Source organism: Punctularia strigosozonata (assembly GCF_000264995.1).
Source record: "Punctularia strigosozonata HHB-11173 SS5 unplaced genomic scaffold PUNSTscaffold_5, whole genome shotgun sequence".
Taxonomy (NCBI): domain Eukaryota; kingdom Fungi; phylum Basidiomycota; class Agaricomycetes; order Corticiales; family Punctulariaceae; genus Punctularia; species Punctularia strigosozonata.
In genome coordinates, this window is record NW_006767437.1 from 888,138 (window position 1) to 906,129 (window position 17,992).

At 55.1% G+C, this 17,992-nt stretch overlaps 2 protein-coding genes across 2 annotated transcripts; one reads left to right on the plus strand and one right to left on the minus strand.

The window, feature by feature from the left end:
- Positions 1–6,041: 6,041 nt before the first annotated feature.
- PUNSTDRAFT_143158 (acid protease) lies at positions 6,042–8,969 on the plus strand. Its single transcript, XM_007382888.1, has 8 exons — positions 6,042–6,349; positions 6,432–6,910; positions 6,970–7,103; positions 7,160–7,236; positions 7,287–7,320; positions 7,375–7,478; positions 7,541–8,638; positions 8,702–8,969. Exons 1-7 carry the CDS (start codon positions 6,159–6,161, stop codon positions 8,217–8,219), a joined length of 1,698 nt encoding a protein of 565 aa, XP_007382950.1. The 5' UTR covers positions 6,042–6,158; the 3' UTR covers positions 8,220–8,638; positions 8,702–8,969.
- Positions 8,970–11,363: 2,394 nt separating this feature from the next.
- On the minus strand, positions 11,364–17,921 carry PUNSTDRAFT_31784 (uncharacterized protein; the record flags this gene model as incomplete). Its single annotated transcript, XM_007382889.1, has 2 exons — positions 11,364–13,169; positions 17,163–17,921. Coding segments are annotated over 2 exons (2,565 nt in total), but the record flags the coding sequence as incomplete, so codon positions are not given.
- Between the last annotated feature and the right edge of the window lie 71 nt (positions 17,922–17,992).

Below are 17,992 nucleotides of genomic sequence, written 5' to 3' on the forward strand. Positions count from 1 at the left end.
TTCCTATCGACTCTCTATCGACCCTATCGACTCTACACAGCCACCGTAGGCTGTTCGAAACCGTTTCCCACGCTCTATCGCCTCCGCCACCAAAGGAACAACTGATCCCTCCCTTAATTTTTCTAGGAACTTCGACGCACGGCGCGTCATACAACACATCAACACAAGACCCCTCAAGCCTCCCATACAGGCTAACCGTCTTATTACCTCTTTAGGTATCGCCGACAAGCTCACAAAGCTTGTCCCATCAAATTCAAGTCAGGTTCAATAACCGACGGCCAACTGAGCAATCCCCGACTTAGATAGCCCGGGACCTCAGGGAAGTTTCTGCAAGAAGAAGCTGAAGAATCGGTGGTACACTCCTATCACCTGAAGAATTCCCCTCGCCTCTTCGACACAGCCACTCACAACAAACTTCCGTTCGCGACAGCGGCTATAGGTAAATACACGATCGTTCACTACATCCTGCGTGTACGGTGGAGCCTGACACGCGGCTATAGATTTCAACAGGTTATGAGCCCTGTTCGCCTTCTCTGACTTTGAGAAACCTACCGATCTTTTGGCCACCGGTACATGAGCGATAACGACACGCCAATCTCGCCCGCGGATACCCAAATCCTCATCACTCCAGATCCATCGCAGACTTTGCAATCGGTTACCCCTGTCCCAACCCCCACAGTCCTTTCCCCGCCGCATACCTCTGTGATGCCCGCCGCTACGCCCGCGCCTCCGGTTTACTCTGAGATTACTAAAGTCACAAAATCCCGGATCCTTCCATGACCTCCCGGAGGACCGCCGACTGTCTCTTGCCGCTGGCAACTGGGTGACTTTTTCCGCTGAGTTCCTCAACGAACTCGGCCGTGTTTTCCTCCGCGACTATCTATGCCCCGTCGGCGCACCTCCCTGCCCCACTGTCGATGAAGCTGCCGCTGACCCCGCTCACGCTTCCATCCGACGGGCTTTCCGCCACAACGACGGTCTCCTGAAGTCTTTGCTCTGGAAGAACGTCTCACCGGAAGATCACGAGATCTGTGATCAGCATGACACCGCGCTCGCCACCTGGTTGGCCCTGAAACTTCGTCACCAGGCTGTCGGCAATAAACTTAAGGCCGAAATATGTATCTTGCTGTTCGCGATGTCTTTCTCGCCCGGTCCCAAGCAATCTGCGTCTGCGACGATCGCGACTGTGCGAGCTAATGCGCGACGTCTATTCGAGGCTGGCCTACCGAAGTCGACGGAGGACATAGTAAACATCGTCTGCATCAACGCCTTGGTCACCAACTTCCCTGACATCATGGCCAACGTTACCCATGACCTCGCCAGCCGTGCTGTCCCTACATCTGAAATCGAACACTCCGTACTTGATCACCAAAAGACACCTGTCCTCGCCAACGCCGTGCATGCTAGTACACCCAATAACGCCGGCCGCGGACGAGGAGGAGGAGATAAAAGGGACGCGCGACCTCTGGCGCACACGTACTCCAATTACCATTGCAAGATATGTGATGGCACCTGTGAAAAGAAGGGCCAAGGTACACCAGTCGGACACGGCGGCCTACCAATGTCCTCCACGGCAACCTCTTCGGCATCCAAACCAGGAGGAGCTACGCGTGTCGCAAATGCCGCGGTTGTTCAAGGTGACGACGGCAGGTTATATCAGCTCATAGAGATGCCTTCTGTGACACCCTCCACTTCATCGTCGTCGTCCATTCTGACATTCTCCGCCGCGTCCGCCGTCACCGACTGGCCACCGCACTTGTCTTTCACGTCCACACCGGACGACGGATACCTCCTTGACGCCAACTCTGGTAGCTTCAGCGACGACGATTTCGACCCTGATTTCTTCGGGAACGCTTCTGCTCACCTCGTGCTATCTGAGCTTGGGCTCTTCGATCCCATCAAGGCGTCTGTGGACTGGACATCAGTATCCAATGCCGACACCACTGATGCACACGCCCTTGCTATGTCTGCCGAGGAACGTCGCCATTCTAACGCAGACGTCAAACTCGCCGCGGCAGGCGAGTTCACGCTCGACACCAGTGCTAATATCTCCCTCACGAAATACCGCCACCTCTTCCAGACACTACGCCCGCTTCGTGTTGCGGTTGGTGGATTCAATGGCTCAAAGGTCTTCTCCGCTGGCATTGGGACTATGCGAATTGCTCTACCTGGGGGACGCCACATGCTCGTCGACAACGCTCTTTGGGTTCCTCAGACAACGCTCACGTTACTCTCGGTGGGCCGTCTCTGTGACCAGGGCTACCGTGTTGACTTCAATGCCGGTCACGCCAACATTTACTGGAAGGACCAGTCCCTCCTGGTTGCGCGTGCAACTCGCAGTGCGAACAGCCTCTACCGCCTTGATGGGCTTGGTGGTGCTGGCATTAAACACAAACCATCCCGTGACACTCCTCTTGTCGCCGCCTCCGTGGTTCCCTTATCCACCTGGCATGGCCGATTTGGACACGCCAACTACCGTGCGGTTGCGCAAGCCTCGCGCACCGCCGCAGTCGACGGTATGCCCATCACTCCTTCGCTGTCGCCCCCTCCCTCATGTGACCATTGCATTCTTGGCAAACAGACCAAGTCAAGGATGCCTAAAGTCAGGGAGGGCGCACGAGCAAAGGGGGTACTTGATGTGGTGTACGTAGACTTGCAGGGTCCTATGTCTGTACGATCTTTGTGCGGTTACTTTTATGCATTGGATATCGTCGACGACTTCTCTTCGTACGTCTGGAGTATCCCTTTAGCTCGCAAATCCGACGCACCCGCAGCCTTACAGCTATTGGAGGATGAAGTCCACCGCGAAACGGACAAGAGGGTTAAGATCTACCGTACTGACAATGGCCGCGAGTTTGATAATACTGCCATGCGCACCTGGCTCAACTCCATCGCCGCCGTCCAGCAGTTCTCGGCACCCTACTCCTCGGCCCATATCAGCATGTGCGAACGCATCCACCGAACTATCATGGGTCGTTGTCGGGCATGCCTCTCTGCGGCAAATGTCCCTCCGAGTCTCTGGGCGATCTCCATGCAATCTGCAGCGTATTTGTCTAATCTTACCCCATCTTCGTCGGTTGCTGGGCAAACCCCTCACGAGGTATTCTATGGTATCAAACCAAAAGTTTCACATCTCCGCGAAATCGGCTGCCGCGCTTTTGTTCTCATAGAGAATGTCCACAACCCTAAAGTGCTACCTCGGTCCACAGAATGTGTCTTCGTGGGCTACTCTCCAAATTCCAAAGCATACCTCTGCTGGCACCGCGCCTCCGGGAAGGTACTCAAGTCCCGCAATGTCATGTTTATCGAGTCCCACCAAAGCCCCGCCAGTTCATTACCTTCTCCAACCCCTCCTGATCCCCCCACCATGGCCGCACACCTGGACGATGACGAACCGGCAATCACCCCGGATGAAAGCCCACCGGCGACGACTACACCTCGATCGTTGTCCGCAACAACACCAACCTCGGCTGCGCGAACACGCATAGACCCATCATTACTTCCGCAGGCTCCGACCCGCCGATCTGCTCGCGAACACGGGGCACCAGGCGAACGAGACAGGGTCGCGCGCGCGGTTGCTGAAAGTAAAGCTGCTGGTGCTCGTTGCAGGGCCGAGTGTGTTTCCGGACGCGATATGTCTACCGCCGATGCTCATGCTGCGGTGGCTGCACATATACGCGACGCCATGGCGTTTGTGGCAGCTCTAGACGACCCCACTGCCGTTAATCTATGCTCTCCAGCAGACCCCCGCACAGCTCACAAGGCACGGTCACGCGACGACGGGTCCCAGTGGCAGGAGGCTATGGATGGCGAAATGGCCTCTCTGCGTAAGCTCGATGTCTACGAACTGATCCCACGCTCAGAGGTGCCCGCCGACGCAAAAATCGTGCGAACGATGCCTGTCTTCGTCCTCAAACGCGACGCGTGCGGGGATCCTGATCGATACAAATGTCGGGTGGTCTGCGACGGCAGCCAAATGGTCGAAGGTGTTCATTTCGACAAGAGCGCATCCCCAACAGCACGGCTTGAATCTGTGCACACTGTCCTTGACATCGCAGCGCGCAACGGATGGAAGTCGGCCCAACGCGACGTCAAGACAGCGTACCTCCATGGTGTCCTTGAACAGCCAGCCTATATGTATCAGCCCCGTGACATGGAGGAATTCGGCCGCGAGTCGGATATCATGAGGGTGAAAAAGTCGCTATACGGTATGAAACAGGCCGGTCGCGTCTGGAACAAATGTCTCCACACTCAAATGGTTGACTGGACGTTCATCCGCCTCGACGCTGAACACTGCATTTACTACCGTGTCACAGATGCCGGAATCATCATCGCCGCCATCTACGTCGACGATTTCGCCATCACCGCATCCAACCCTGACGAACTCAATGACTTCATTGCCGGTGTCCGTCGCGTCTGGGAGATCTCATACTGTGGCGAAATCTCCTGGATCGTTGGGATTCGCGTCGACCGCAACTACGAGATGCGTACTATTACCTTGTCGCAAGCTGCTCTTGTCGACAAAGCTGTCGAGCTTTTTGGCCAGCGCGATGCGCGCCCAGTTGGTACACCCTTACCCCCTGGCACCAAACATTCGCGCCTTGAATCCCCTGAATCTGCCGAGGACAAAGCTGCCATGGCTAAGTACCCTTACTGCAAGCTAATTGGTACCCTCATGTACCTCGCCATTGGTACGCGCCCAGATCTTGCACACGCCGTACAGCACCTGAGCCAGTTCCTTGCCAACCCTGGTCTCGCTCACTGGCACTCTGCCGTCCACGTTCTGCGGTATGTCAAGTCAACTCGCGATTTCGGCCTTGTTCTTGGCGGCAAGGAAGAGCTGCAACTGACTGGCTTGACCGACTCCGACCATGCCAATTGCCCCGACACTCGTCGATCCGTATCTGGCTACGCATTTTCTCTGGGTTCTGGCGTAATCTCTTGGGCATCTCGAAAGCAGCCAACAGTGGCAACCTCCTCATGCGAGGCAGAATATATCGCTTCTTGCAACGCGACAAAGGAGGCCGTTTGGTTGCGCCAGCTACTGGCCGGCATCGGATTCCCTCAATCCGGGCCTACTATCATCTCCGCCGACAACCAGGGGTCGAACACCATCATGGAGGATCCATCGAGTCACGGAAAAACGAAGCATATCGACGTCCAGTACCATTTCACTCGGGAGAAGGTCGCCGCTGGCGTCGTGAAGTTCGTCTACATCCGCAGCGCTGACAACACTGCCGACATTTTCACAAAAGCGTTGCCCTTACCAACTTTCATCAAATTACGGCACCAACTCGGTCTGCGCAAGATCGAGTTATGAATCCAGGAGGAGTTGGAGAAGAGGAGGAGGATTCTTCCTGGCGAGGATCGTGAGGAGTTGACGATGTGACGCCAGGAAATGACATGCACGTGCGGTGTGTTGATATGCCCGCCGTGCGCGAACGACTCTCTCCATCGTTCACTACATCCTGCGTGTACGGTGGAGGTGAGATCCGTTCTATCTACGCGACGAACTTGTATTGATATACTGCTACCTATAGCCTGACACGCGGCTATAGGTAAATACACGATCGTTCACTACATCCTGCGTGTACGGTGGAGCCTGACACGCGGCTATAGATTTCAACAGACTACACCGTGGTGCCCTTCCAGCCGGTGATTTACCTTGCATTCACATTTAGGGATTATCACTGCTTGTACGAACAACAAGGATACTGGCTCCTTTAAAACAGGCTTTTCAAGAGGTGCAGGATGCGCAGTGCCGCTCTATGTAGTAGTGTACATGGGTGCCTGATCATTGCTCCTCTGATCCACCTAATGCAAGCTATTGACCTCAAATTACGTGATTTTGAATTTCAGCCTGCTCTATGAGCTGTCGCAACGAGGCAGGACAGGAGCAAAAATTCAGGAGAAACTGCGGGGACGGCAAGCGCAAGCCGGTGGCTATGAGGGGCTGCGGTTAGGCGCCGTGTTTCTCGGCGATGAGCTCAATTCATTCTTCTTCATCCCAGTAACGTACCCTTCTCCCATACTCTCGCCCTCTTATCCTCCCCCCGTTCTCCGTTCTCTTTTCTGTCGCTGTGTCTGTCGCTCTCGTCGTCAAAGACTTGGCCTGAGTGCGGACTTGGCGGAGTACGAATGCTATAGCCCCGGCGCCTATGCTTTCTTCTGTCTTCACCTTTGCGTGTGCTGTGCTCGTCGTCGTTGGATGGCACAGCGTGTGCGCGCTCGACCCTCGAGCTCATGCGAGAAGGACGACGAACGTGCCGCCCGTGCATCGGCTCTTGCGCCGTGCAGGAAACACGACGGAGGCTGGAATCACACCCTTGGCTATATCAGATGACAAGCAGTACGTTCATCGCGCGCAATATGAATCATTGCATCCATGTAACATCGTCTCGTTGTACTGATGCAAGGGGTTGTTGATGCAGGTCGTACTACGCTGTCCTCTCCGCGGGCGGCATCTTCTTCCGCGCCGCGCTCGACACCGCGTCCGCCGACCTCTGGCTCAGCTCGTCCGAATGCGAGACGAAGACGTGCAAGGCCGTCCCGCGCTATCCGCTCTTTTACAACTCCCCCTCCTTCCAGACCGTCTCCGACAACGCGACCGCCTTCGACGTCAGCTTTTTGGACGGCACCGCTGCGTCCGGATTCGTCGCGCGCGAGGCGATCTCCGTCGCGAACATAACCGTACCCGACCAGGCGTTCGGCGTCGTCACCGAGTCCAACGTGACGATGGGCAGCGAGGTCAGCGGTATCCTCGGCCTCGGCTTTCCCCGTCTCTCAAACATCGCGGCGTCGACCGTCAACGCGACGCCGTTCATGGCTAGCCTCGCGCAGCAGGGCATGCTCAACTACCCCATCTTCTCCCTCAGCCTTACCTATAACTCGAGCGGTAGCATCGCCTTCGGTGCGCGCTCTTCCATTCATCTCGTCGAAGTCAAGAACTAATGCGAAATGTGCATATAGGCGCCGTCGACTCGGAGATCGTAACGAACGCGAGCGAGGTGGTATGGAATGAGGTTGCCGCGTTCGCGCCTTTCGGAACCGAGCGTAACACATCGGGTTACCTCGAGTGGGCGATACCGCTTCAAGGCATTGCTGTCAGTACTTGCTTTGCCAGGCTCCTGACCCTATCACTTATCCGGGAGCTGGTTAGGTGAACGGCACAGGTATCACTCCTAAACCGACCTACCCCAACGGCACCTATGATTTCTCACTCGCCTTGCTCGACATGTGAATACCTACCAACTTCGCAGTTGTTCGTGCTGACTCGTGCTCTACAGTGGTACTCCTGGCATATATGGTCCTTGGCAAGACGTGAGCTGAATTCATAGTTTACTTTCCCTTCTTACTGAGGGTAACCTATGCCAGGTTGAACGCATATATGCTCAAATCGAAAACGCGCGGCTCGTCGACCAAAGCGGCCAGTGGGTCGTACCCTGCGACATTCAAGAAAACCTCGCTTTCACCATCGGGTATGTACCCACGGTGTCCCCTCGAGGTCTAATGCGCGCTGATTTACGATGGTCATATTTAGCGGCTACAACTTCACCCTCAAGCCGACCGACTACCTCATAGGGCCCGCCTCGGGCAACCCGAATCTATGCCTCTCCTGGCCGCGCGCGAGCTCTCCCTCGTCCGATGGCGTCGACTGGCAGCTCGGCACCGCCTTCCTCCGCACGGTCTACAGCATCTTCTCGTACGGGATCGACGGCAAGGAGCCGCCGATGGTCGGCCTCTTCCCGCTCTACAACGCCTCCGCCCCGGTCCAATCGGTTGCGGAGGTTTCGGCTTTCCTGTCCTCCGCCTCAGCGACGGTCGCGACGACGCTGCCGAACTTCCTCGTGTCGACGCCGACGTTGAGCACGCCTGCATATACGTTCAACACCTCCGTCCGGGCTTCGGTTGGCGAGATCGTCACCTCCGACCTCGCGACGTCGACGTACTCGGCCGTGCTCGTCACGGCCACCGCGGCGGACGGCAAGGGCGCGTCGTCGATCCCGACCATCGAGATCTCGCCGAGCCTTCAGACGTTCGTGGTTACCGATACGGCGGGGCACACGTCCACGTCGACCAGCGTCGCGCCGTCTATCACGCTCGGTGTGATTCCCGGGCGTGGCGCGATCAGCGCCGCAAGCCGACCTCACGTAATCGTGTTATCCTCGCTGTCGATCTTCGTCCTCATCGCCGTGACGTTACTCGCATGGATATTGTAGCAGTATTTCGGCTAGCGCTCGTGCTTTCGTATCTTTATTTCCTCATTTCCCTTTCTGTCCGCATTTCTTCTCTTAGCATCTTTCGCATCTCCTTGGACTGGACTATCCGTATGTTTGGTAGCCACTCTGTTACTCAGCAGCGCATCATCTCATATTTTTGAACTCTCTCGACTTGTAAGGCTAGGCATTTGAGTGCCAAGCTAGGAAGTTCGCGATCCTTCCTCTCCCTCCTTCACGCTGCCCTCGTACTCCTTCCACCACTCCGGCTTGATCGCCTCGCGCTCGGTCATGAGCGCCCGCACCCGGTCCTCGAGCGAGCGCTTCAATTTGGTCGGCTCCTTATCTACGATCGAGTCGCTCTTGCCGCTCCGCAACAAGTCGAGCCTGATGGTGTGCGCGCCGTCGACTGCTGAGATGGTCTGGGCACGAGGGCATACGTTAGTAAGATCGAAGTTGCGAGTTTAAGGGAAGGTGAGACCCGCCTTGAGCACTTCCCGGAGCGCCCAGGGCGCTTCGGCCGCGTCGAGCCATCGCTCCGCCGCTACGAGCTCATCCTCGGTCCAGACGCGCACGCGCGGGTCGTCCATGTCGACGTTGTCCAGTCCAGGGACGGCGCCGAGGTCGGCAGTGGTGGCGAGCGTCTCGACCCACTCCGAGAGAGCGGGGAAGATCTTGAGCGGGTTGATGAGAGTAAGGAGTCGGAGGGATGCGAATTTATGCGGAAGGCCGCGGGAGAGAGTGAGTAGGTCGGCGGGGATGGGAGAGACGGATGAGAGGATGCGGGTGGTGATCGTCGAGTTGGTGAGGGCGGTGATGCGCTTGTTGGTTTCCCAGAGAGCGGGGGCTGTGGAGGCAGGACGGTAAGATGATGTGAGCGGGGTGGAGGAGGGAAGGCGTACCGAGGTTGTCGATGATGCGGCCCTGGAAGGGGATGGGTGTTAGCGATGGCAGGAATGGAGGAGCAACGGGACGCATTACGTCGGGGGACCAGGCTTCAAGGATGTAGGTCACGCGGAAGGAAGGGTCGTCGGCGGAGAATCCGGCACCGTTCATGAGCCAAGGAGGCAGAGTAGTGTATTGCGCGAGGTACACCGGTAACAGCACAGGGTATGCTGCGAACTGAGCGTAAACATCAGCGCAGTGCTACCGAAAACGAGTAGAGATGGACGTACGTAGTCGGCGCGGATGGTGTGCGGGGATAGAATTCGCAGGTCGTCGGAGATGCGCGCTTGCGTAGAGTCCATGGACTTGAGAGTGGAGAGGAGGGGGAGCGGCGAGAGCGCGTAAGGTAGGCAGGTGATGGCCTGTCCGTGTTGCGTCGCGAGCGCGTCTGACCATGGCTCGGATTCACGGGGAAGGGTGTTACCGTAGATGCCAAAACGGGAGAGCGGGGGAAAGTGGAAGCCTGCAGGTATAGCGTTGAGTCGCTCGTGTCCTTCTTGGACATCGTACTGGTTACTTGCCTGGCATGTACCTTGGGTTCACGTCAACTAGGGCGAAGAACGGGATCGGGAGGGCAGCAAACCTACGACCTAAAGAGTTGGACCGAGAGCGGCATTTCTTTGACCTAGATGGTATATTTCTCCCATTAGCTCTTGGGCGTCGGGGGGATTCGATTTGGACGATAGGCGCACGTTATCCGTGTTTGATACGTCGCGTATGCGCCCCTCGACCTCGGCGTCGATGAACCACGCTGGAAGGTAGAAGGCGCCGATCCGCAGAGGCTCGTTCAACTTTTGGCCCGGGCTCGGGAAGAAGCGCGCGGCGAACGCAGTGAAAAAGTTGGCATAGAGCGGTACTTTGGCATGCTGCCAGCCGACTTGGCGAATCGCCTCTTCGCGGTCGATTGCGAACGGTAGTGCTGTGAGGAAAAGGTTGAATGTGGCAGCGAGGAGAGTGGCCGAATTTGGCGGTGATGTACCTCGCACTTTCGGATGGTATGTTGAGGAGAAGCGGGTGCTAGTATAACGCCGACATATCCTTGTTGTTGCGCTCCTGGCAGGGGGCATTGCGGGCGATATTCGCATCCTCAGACATGACATAGTGTACGAGCAGGTACGAGCTCAAGCCTCCGACTGGTGTGGCACCCGCACTCACGCATGCCTTCCTCCACCAACATTACTGCAAAGTTAGTGCATCCATGGGAATACAAATTATTCTCAGCTACTTCAACAGGTAGTGCCCAACCATCACCAGCAACTCAGCTGCTCTATGATACCGGAATGCTCTTAATTTCGTAGACGGTGCAGACTATGTTATAACACCCTGTGTGCTTCATCCATGCTAACCACAGCCCGCTCAATGCGACTCCACCCAACCCGAAAGTGGAAGAATCATGCCCAAAATCCACCCTGGAAGCAAGTAACAAAGTGCCAGTGGACAACGCAGAGGTCGGCATACTCCTCCTGCGGCTCTCGGGGTATCCGCCCTTCGTATCACATCGCCACGCCTGCCTCTGGAGAATATTGGAAGAGGTGGCAGACTACGGTTTGGTGGAGCCTTGTGTACTCCTCCACTTTTCCTTGCGCACGCGTCCGACTGTTCCCATTCACATGTGCGACAACAACCAGGCCATGGACATCGTCTCCTCTCCTCGCCCACACTCGTACCCTCAAACTATGCAGCTTGCTTGTGTTTGATCATCATATCATTTCGTTGACAGACGCCCCCGCCAGCTCTCGCCTTCCGCTTGATGACAACCGCTGGACGAACCACTACAAACACGCGTCGCGAGCAGCGACCTAGTAAGTCCTTCAGGGAGTTGTTACAGGTATGTATACAATTCCAAGAAGACGAGGTTCCGCATCCACATTCCGCCTAACCTAGAGGATCCCGAGAATCATAACAATTGTTCTTAGATGCGCCAATGATCTACAGATGCTGCTGTGTGAGCGCGAGAGCCGCAATGTGAAGTGACTGCGCCTCTTCAAGGCTGGAGTCTTGGCCAAGGAGGTTGTAGTGTGCTATGAGTGCTGATTCTAGTTTACAGAAGGCAGCGCTTAGATCGCAGATTGAGATTTTATCGGAGCGGATGGATAGGATGGAGCGCCGAAGTGAGATCTCTTCTGCGAAAATCAACTCGTCGCCAGACTGATTGTAGAGCAGATGCAGGCAATCGGCGAGCTGCACGAGGCAACGCGCACGGTCATGAGGATTGCTATCTAAAGTCATCGCGAGGGTTTGCCGTTGGAGTGATATTGCTTCCTCTAAAGCACCTGACAGCGGTTCATTCGTGTGGTGCAATCGCAGGCAATCAGCAAGCTCGACAAGGGAGGCGCCGCGGGAAGGGTGCCCTTCCGGACGATGCGACAAAGCCTCGCGATGAAACATGATAGCCTCTTCAAGGACACTGACCTGACGCGACTGCCGATAGTGCAGTTGGAGACATTTTCCCAACATAAACACGGACAAGTCGCGATGGCTGTATTGCTGAGGATGTAGCGCGAGCGCCTCGCGATGGAATGAGATGGCTTCCTCGAGGGAGGTTGTGTGGCGGAAGCGTTTGAAGTGCAGTCGCCAGCACTCTCCCAGCTCATGAAGTGAGTAGCGGCGTTCGGAGTGACCCTCTGGGCGGAGGGCTAGTGCCTCTGACTGAAGTGAGATTGCTTCTTGCAGGGATGCTTCTCGACCTGAACACTCGTAATCCATCCGAAGACATGTAGCGAGCTCCGCAAGGGAGTAGCCACGGTTAGGATGTCCTTTTCCACGTATTTGAAGGGCCGCTCGTTGAAGAGATATTGCCTCCTCTAGAGCAAATTTGTCTCCGGAGTGCTTGTAACGCCATCGAAGACATTCCCCAAGTTCAGAGAGGGATAGACCACGATTCGCATTTCCCTCCGGATAGTGGGTGAGTGCCTCGCGTTGACGCGAAATTGCATCCTTAAGCGCGGCTTTGTCGCCGGTGTGGCCGTGATACCACCGAAGGCAAATACCAAGCTCGGAAAGAGCGTGTCCGCGCCGAGCCTGCCCTGTACTCCTTTCTGGAAGAAGGTGAAATACTTGACGTTTGAGCCGGATTGCCTCCTGTAAGTCTGACATCTCGCCAGAGCGTCTATAACGCATCATGAGGCAATCACTAAGCGCTGACACCGAAAAATCGAGATCTGGATGGCCTTGCGGTCGCAGAGCTACGGCTTCGCGCTGCAATGAAATGGCGTCTTCGAGAGATGATTTGTCACAGGACTGCCTGGAATGCAGCCACAAGCACTCGGTGAGTTCGGACAAGGGGAAGGCGCGATCGGGATGTTCTACCAGGCAGAGCGCAAGGGCCTCGCGTTGGAGAATTATGGCTTCCTCGAGGGCAGCATCATCGCTCCACTGAACGTGATAAAACCGCAGGCATTCACCGAGTTCGGAAAGCAAGTATCCACGGCAAGGATGCCCTTCTGGACGAAACGGCATCAGCTCGCGCTTCAATGAAATCGCGTCTTTGAGAGCACGCTTGTTAAACGTCTGCTTGTATTGCAGACAGAGGCACTCGCTCAGCTCGTGGAGGGAGTAGCGACGGTCAGGGTGGAATTCTGGACGGAGCACGAGTGCTTGGCGTTGAAGTGAAATCGCTTCCATGAGAGTTGTTTCGTTCCCTGACTGTTGATAATGCAACCGAAGACATTTTCCGAGGTGGTAAAGGGCGTAAGCATGACCAGGTTGATCTCTCGAACGGAGTGCCAGTCCTTCCCGCTGAAGAGATATAGCCTCCCCCAATTCTCCTTGAGTCGGTGAATGTCCGTGATATAGACGCAAAGACACGCTGAGCTCAGAAAGAGTGTCTCCTCGGCGAGGATGCCCAATTGGACGAAGAGCTAAAGCCTGGCGTTGGTAAACAATGGCCTCTGTGAGAATGGCTTGATCACCGTATTTCTGGTATTGAATCCGGTACAGTTTGCCGAGCAGGGAAAGGGAATGACCACGGATAGGATGCCCATGTGGCACGAGCGCAAGTTTATCCAGCTGCAGGGCTATAGCATCTTTGAGGATGGCACGGCCTCGAGAATTTCCATTGTTGCCATGCCTCAAGATCACTCGGAGCTCCGAAAGGGAGTAAGGGCGAACTCTTCGCCCTGAGGTCATGGCACAAAGTGTCAGTGGCATATATTCGTGTAAGTCATTCCGTGAACTGCTCACGAGGCTGTCCAGGACCGAAGGCCACTTTGGTGTGCGAAGCGATTTGGCCTTGTGCTTCGGATGAGGGTGTGCACACATTGAGATGGGTAAGGATATTTGATAGTCCTTTCACAAGCATGGTCGATGTTGGTCGCTCGATGGGATCCTTCCAGCATTCTTCCACAAGCTTCCACGAACCGGAGAAAACACCGCTCCCCTTCGCGGAAATGACGGGCCGTTCACCTTTCAACAAACGTGCTATCACGATATGGCGGGCAAGGCCTGGGAATGGTGGTTGGCCAGTGTGCGCCTGAACTTCCCGTTACTACCCATTCTATGAGTATGCAGCAAGTTTATTCACCTCCAAAATTGTGCAACCGAACGCGTACACATCTGTTGAGTATGTGCGGCAGCCGTTCAACTCAAATGTTTCAGGTGCGCTCCAGTTGGGGGAGCCATCAGTGGTTGTTGCTGTTCTGGGGTCATTGGTGAAGATATTCGACAGGCCAAAATCCGCGAGCTTGGGGATCCTGTCCTGGCTGACAAGAATGTTTGACTTGAATGCAGTGGAGGTCATAATTTTTCAGACATCAGGATTCACATAGGCTTAATTCACTCACACAGCGAACGTCTCCGTGTATTGTCAGCTGTGAGTGGAGGTATGCGAGCCCCTGTGCAGCCTCATACAGCTACAAATAAATGAGTAAGGAATATGGTTTGTGTGTATCCATTTACGTACCAACCGGGTGATTTCTACTTGTGATGCACGCTCCTTATTGATATATGCAAGCAAAGTTCCGTGCTCCATCCAAGGTGAGACCATACAAACACAAGGGCAAAAGCTCGTCGAATCGATACCATATAATGGCAGTACGTTCGGATGATCCAGTGATCCCCACACAACGACTTCACGATAGAATCTCTGTGAATATAAATTATCCACTGACGGATATTTACTATAGAACAGGTACAAACCTGACTCATCAACAGCGGCCCACTTTCTGGTTTGTAGACACGTAACTTCTTCAAAGCAACCACTTGGCTTTGGTAAACACCTTTGAATATGTCGCCATATCCTCCGGATGCAACCGAATCTCGTAGGATTAGCTTAACACCGGAGATGTAACACAAAGAAGGTAGGCAATGAAATGCAGTGAGCACTCCCACGAGAAGTTTGCTTATAGCCTTGCTTGACGGGGATCTTTTCATTCTTGCGTCCACGAATGCCTGCTGTCATGAGCGATCCCAGTTAATCCGGAGCTGATAACCAAGACCTACATTTTGTAGACATTCTACCAGCTTTCCAAGATCAGAAGGAAATATACAAAGTGCACCAGGTCGTGCGTTTGCGAGGTCATGGTCGAACGGCAAAGATATGCTTGCGAGTACGCGTATTCCTTCCTCGTCCACAGCTGTGCAGAACGAGGAGTCAGTATAGCTCGCTACGCAAGCAATGGCGTATCCTGACTAAACTCCATCATCGATGATGCAGGTATATTCCCACGAGATATCCAGTCTGTCTGGACGCGGTATCAGTCGTCTCTCATCTGCATAGCTCACAAAAGAATTGTATTCATCCCATTTCATGGATATGCAATCCTATGCAATGTGACCTGTTACTCACCCCTTGACGTGACATTGGACCTTTGTGTCCCATGGAAGCTACTCCGAGTCTTTTTGGTCCTCCGATCATGGTCTATGAAGCAAGCGACGAGCGACGAAAACCGTAGGAGTCATCCAGTCGAGGGTCGTCAACGCCGTGCGGAAGGCAGTTCGCAAGTCATAAACGAGCGAGAGCTCAAGAGCGGTGCGTGGGTGACACACAACTAATGGCGGCTGGGGCTCAGGCTGAATACTTGCTTAGCCTAATCTGGAACCCTGAGAGCCGGACTCGTGTTTCTCATGTAGGACGGCTCAGGGACTACATCATGATTGGCTGGCCGGATACATGGAAGCCATGCATTCCATCAGTATGGGCACATCGAATGAGAAGGCGGGGCAATGGTATTGGTAACCGTCAAAGCTGTTCAAGCCATCCTACCACAGCTGTCTCGTTCGCGGGACCTCCGGCAACAACGCAGCACCATCAGTATGGTACACAGGCATATTTCGCACTGATTCCGCCGACAACTGATGCTTACCTTGAGGTCCCGGCGGCAAACTATGTACATAGAAGGTCACCGGCGGCAAAAAGGTGACTACCGGTATAGAACTCCATCACGAAGACTCCGAAATTCGCGAGCTTCACAATCCGCCCGGATCGACGTGGACATTGGACTGTATGGATCGTCAGCACATCGGATAGAGATGATAGAACACGCAGCGACCGTCACCAAGTACGATAGATCGTGAATGGAGGGATTACATACCTTGTGCAGTTCGGTAAGGCTGGAACGGCGTGAGGAAAGGTATTGAACGTTATGAAAGAGGCTGCCATTGGGCATCCAGGGTGCTACCATGAGTGGCCTGAAGTTGACGGAGCCGAGGCGTAAAACGGTCGGACGTGGGGATGTTCCAGAGATAGCCAAACCACAAGATCATGATAGATTCGCTGCGGATATCGGTAGAGGCTCAACGAATGGTTCAAACCGGAAGGGTGAGACCACGCACATGATTGACGTGAAGACGACCAACCATGCACACTCTGGTCGAAGCGGTGTTGGCTCATACTATAGAGCGGACGTGTCCCGCACTAGTGCGAGGCCCTGGGGTCCTCTGGAGTCCGGCTGTTCCGGTATTGGGACCGCGCCGGTTAATACCTACCTGTCTGACGAACGCGCATCACTTCCAACGTGACTTCCTTGCCCAGACAGCTACAGTTGAATATGTTGCCGAATCCAACGGACACAACGGCGTCTCGAGAACTGGAAGTGGAGGTGGACGCCACGGAGGAAGAAGTTGGACGGGGGGCGATGTGATTGGACAAGGGCGCGCACAAGGATTCGCGAAAGGCTCTTGCGGAGGACCCTCTCCTATCCCGTCGATTCGACTCGAGTCAGCGTCTGTTGATGACGATAATGAGCCGGGCAATGCTAGCAGAAGATGCTCTACCTACGCTGTGCAGAAAGTCCACGAATGTTCCAATGTCAGACACCTTGATCCACAGCGCAGTGTTTGATTGACGGTTGAAGCCTCGCTAGGTGACGCCTGTTCCCGGGGTGGTCTGTCCGTTCACGAAGATATCCGAGGAGGAGAGACGCCAGGCGCTGCTGGCCGGCGTCGCGAGTGGGGCGAAGGTGAGCGAGCTGGTAAACTTGGTATCATCGATGCTGGCAAACGGAATCGAACAATGCTGGCTCGATGGCAATTAGACGCATCAATCGATCACTTATCCTGTCGCTCTGCACATACAAACGTATACAATACCTGGATTGACAGTACACGCGCACAAACGCTCGTCCTTAACAATGACCGTCTAATGATCATAGAGAGCAACGCAATTCGACATGCTGCGCACCGTCCAATCGTGGATGCATCGTATGGTGACGTAGCTAGGTCCGTATCAGAGAGCGGTGAGTCCATAATTTTCCCTGGGATGACTTCGCGCGACGATTGCCCACGGCACCGCTCAGAAGGCAAGGGAGGATATGTCGTCGTGCATCATGCTCATTGATTTCAACTTGAAGCCTGGACGCGCGAAGGAGAGGCAGTGCGATACACAGGCGCCACGCCATCCACGTCCGACGGAACACTCTAAGGGGCCGTGCCGACTTCGTGGTGGTGGTGGTGTGGTATGTGTCCCGGCTGTCCTGAAGACAGTCTCGAGCGTTCTTCCAACGCGATGGCCAAATGCTTCAGACAGCGAGCTCGATAAGGGTCTTCATCAGGGAAGAGTGCAACGGCTGCGCGGTACTGTGTGATGGCCTCGTCCAAGGCGGATTGGTCGCGCGTCCGCACGTAATGGTCATATAATGCAAGGCCGAGGTTGTTCAATGCGGAGTGGCGTTCAGGGTGCCCCTCAGGCCTCAGTGCTAGTACCGCGCGATCGAGCGCGATTACTTCCTCAAAGGCGGTCCGGTCTCTGGAGCGGCGTCCTCTGAGTAAGAGCACACGGGAGAGACTAGCGAGTGCCGTTTCGCGGGCGGAATCTCCCTCCGAACGCAGGAGGAGTGCCGCACGGTACAACACCACTGTCTCGTCGAGCACCCCCACGTCGCCGAACTCGCCATAGTGCGCCTCCAAGGTGAACGCAAGCATTTCCAGCGTCCAAAGATGGTGTGAATGTCCTTCCGGCCGAAGGATGAGTGCCTTCCGAAGGAGGACAGAAGCCTGCTGGAGGGCGTCCTTGTCGCCCGCGCGCTTATAGCGCTCCTGCATGACAACACCCAGATTGGATATCGTCCAGTGCCGCTCGGGATGTCCTTCCTGTCGTAGTTCCATTGCAACGTGATAAGCAGACACGCATTCCCGGAACGAGTCCTCGTCACCGGTATGCTTATAATGAGCTTCGAGCACAATACCGAGGATGTGAAACGCGCGATGGCGCTGGGGATGCTCCTCGGAACATTGGTCACAAACCTCGCGGCACAAAGCAATGGCCTCGTCAAGACAGTCGATATTGCGTGTTTGCTCGTACTGATCGTAGAGGGCCTTGGATAGGCTGACGAGGGCACCGTTGCGCTCCTCTTCACCTTTCTTGTGAAGTTGAAGCGCCTCCCGGTAAAGCGCGA

What these genes read in the sequence shown, in the direction of transcription:
- PUNSTDRAFT_143158 (XM_007382888.1), top strand. Translation starts at nt 6,159, where the DNA reads ATGCTTTCTTCTGTCTTCACCTTTGCGTGTGCTGTGCTCGTCGTCGTT. An exon ending in TACCGCTTCAAGGCATTGCT is followed by an intron (nt 7,104 to 7,159) that starts GTCAGTACTTGC and finishes GGAGCTGGTTAG; the next exon opens with GTGAACGGCACAGGTATCAC. An exon ending in TATATGGTCCTTGGCAAGAC is followed by an intron (nt 7,321 to 7,374) that starts GTGAGCTGAATT and finishes AACCTATGCCAG; the next exon opens with GTTGAACGCATATATGCTCA.